The sequence below is a fragment of the Condylura cristata genome, unplaced genomic scaffold (assembly GCF_000260355.1).
Source record: "Condylura cristata isolate star-nosed mole 26May11 unplaced genomic scaffold, ConCri1.0 scaffold00034, whole genome shotgun sequence".
Taxonomy (NCBI): Eukaryota; Metazoa; Chordata; class Mammalia; order Eulipotyphla; family Talpidae; genus Condylura; species Condylura cristata.
The window spans coordinates 4,566,022-4,567,489 of record NW_004567135.1 but is presented as its reverse complement, the minus strand read 5'-3'; the positions used below and the strand labels follow the sequence as shown (position 1 = coordinate 4,567,489).

Here is a 1,468-nt window from a genome sequence, read left to right as displayed (position 1 = left end):
GCTGGGGGCGCGGGGGCGCTGCGCGCTATTCACCCCTGCCTGGCTTGGGGGGTTATATTCCAGAGACGGACGGCAAGCGGTCCCGAACCAGTTACACGCGCTACCAGACTCTGGAACTGGAAAAAGAATTCCACTTTAACCGCTACCTCACTCGCCGCAGGCGCATCGAGATCGCCAACAACTTGTGTCTCAACGAGAGACAGATCAAGATCTGGTTCCAGAACCGCAGGATGAAGTGGAAGAAAGATTCCAAAATGAAAAGCAAAGAGGCTCTTTAGAGGCGGCGGGGAGGCCCGCAGACAGCACTCGCGCCGCCGCTCCGGGCGCCTGTCCTGTTCCGTTTTCCTCTCTCTGTGTTGGGGCAGGGACAGGGGCTTCAGAGCACCGGCTCCCGGGCCTCGCAGACACAAGCGCTCCCCCTTGGCATCCCGCACCCCCGCCGACCCCAGGCTCCCGCGGGGGGCCCGCGCGGCCGGCCCCCCCAGCCCCCAGTTCTGCTCAGCACCGGGGGCCCAGGGCCAGCCCTGCAGGGGTCCCTGGAGGGCTGTGGCGTGAGGGCGGGTGCTGAGGGAGCCCGGCCTGGGTCGCCGCTCGCGCCCTGCCCCAGCGCGGCTGTGGGAGTGAAGGTGCGCCCCGCGGGGGGCGCAGGGCCCTCCACCCCACCCGCCTGCCTCGCCCTCGCCTTTGTTCCCGGCTGCGGCCCTGCGGCAGCTGCGAGAGAGTGCGTGTGCCTGGCCGAGTCGGCGCCATTCTCGGGGTGCTTCATTGTAGCGACTAAATCCAATCTTCATTTTTTAATAATTTGCATCTGAAAGGGGGAGATGGCTGACGCTCCGCCTAGGGCCCCTCATCGCCCTATGGCCCCCACACCTTCTCCCCACCTCCTACCGCCCGGAACCTCTCCAGCCTGCGCCCTGTGCATGCCCTCTCTGGTCCCCAGCCTGAGGACACTAGCTCGCCCCAGGACTGGGGCTCCCTGCCACTGAGCCCCAGCAAGGGGCTCTAGAGGCCCCAGAAGCCCCTGACACCACTCTGCCCTCCTGCCCCTCGCTGTCGTCCAACTATTTATTGACTCCGGGGTTTTCCTGAAACTATATTTTGTCATATCAAATAAAGACAAAGAGAGAACAGGACCAAAGAAGCAGGACTCCTCTCTGTCTGGGGCACGCACTGGGGCCGTGTGGGGGTCCCATCCCCAAAGCCTCTGCTTCAAAAGCATCTTTAGGCGCTTCTGGGAGTTGAGGAGAGGGAGGTAAAATTTTGCTCTTTTCCAGATCCCTGGGGTAGGTAGGCAGGGGATGAGGAGGACATTGAGCATCCGTGTGGCCTCCCGAGCTGTGGCTGGCCAGGCCTGGCGAGTGTGTCTGAGAGGAGGCTGGCAGCAGCCCCCCTGGGTGCCAGGGTGCAGCTGCGAGGGCTGGTGGTGGCTCCGCCGTGAGCAGGACTCTTCCGGGCCTTCTGGGCCTCT

General features: G+C 64.0%; 1 protein-coding gene across 1 annotated transcript in view; it reads left to right on the top strand.

Annotated features, from left to right (window-relative positions):
- HOXC5 (homeobox C5) overlaps window positions 1-613 on the top strand; it is a 1,738-nt gene extending 1,125 nt beyond the window's left edge. The window contains exon 2 of the mRNA XM_004692674.2: window positions 64-613. Coding sequence (XP_004692731.1) covers window positions 64-278 — 215 coding nt within the window. The 3' untranslated portion in view covers window positions 279-613. The remainder of the gene's footprint in view (window positions 1-63) is intronic.
- Window positions 614-1,468: the final 855 nt, after the last annotated feature.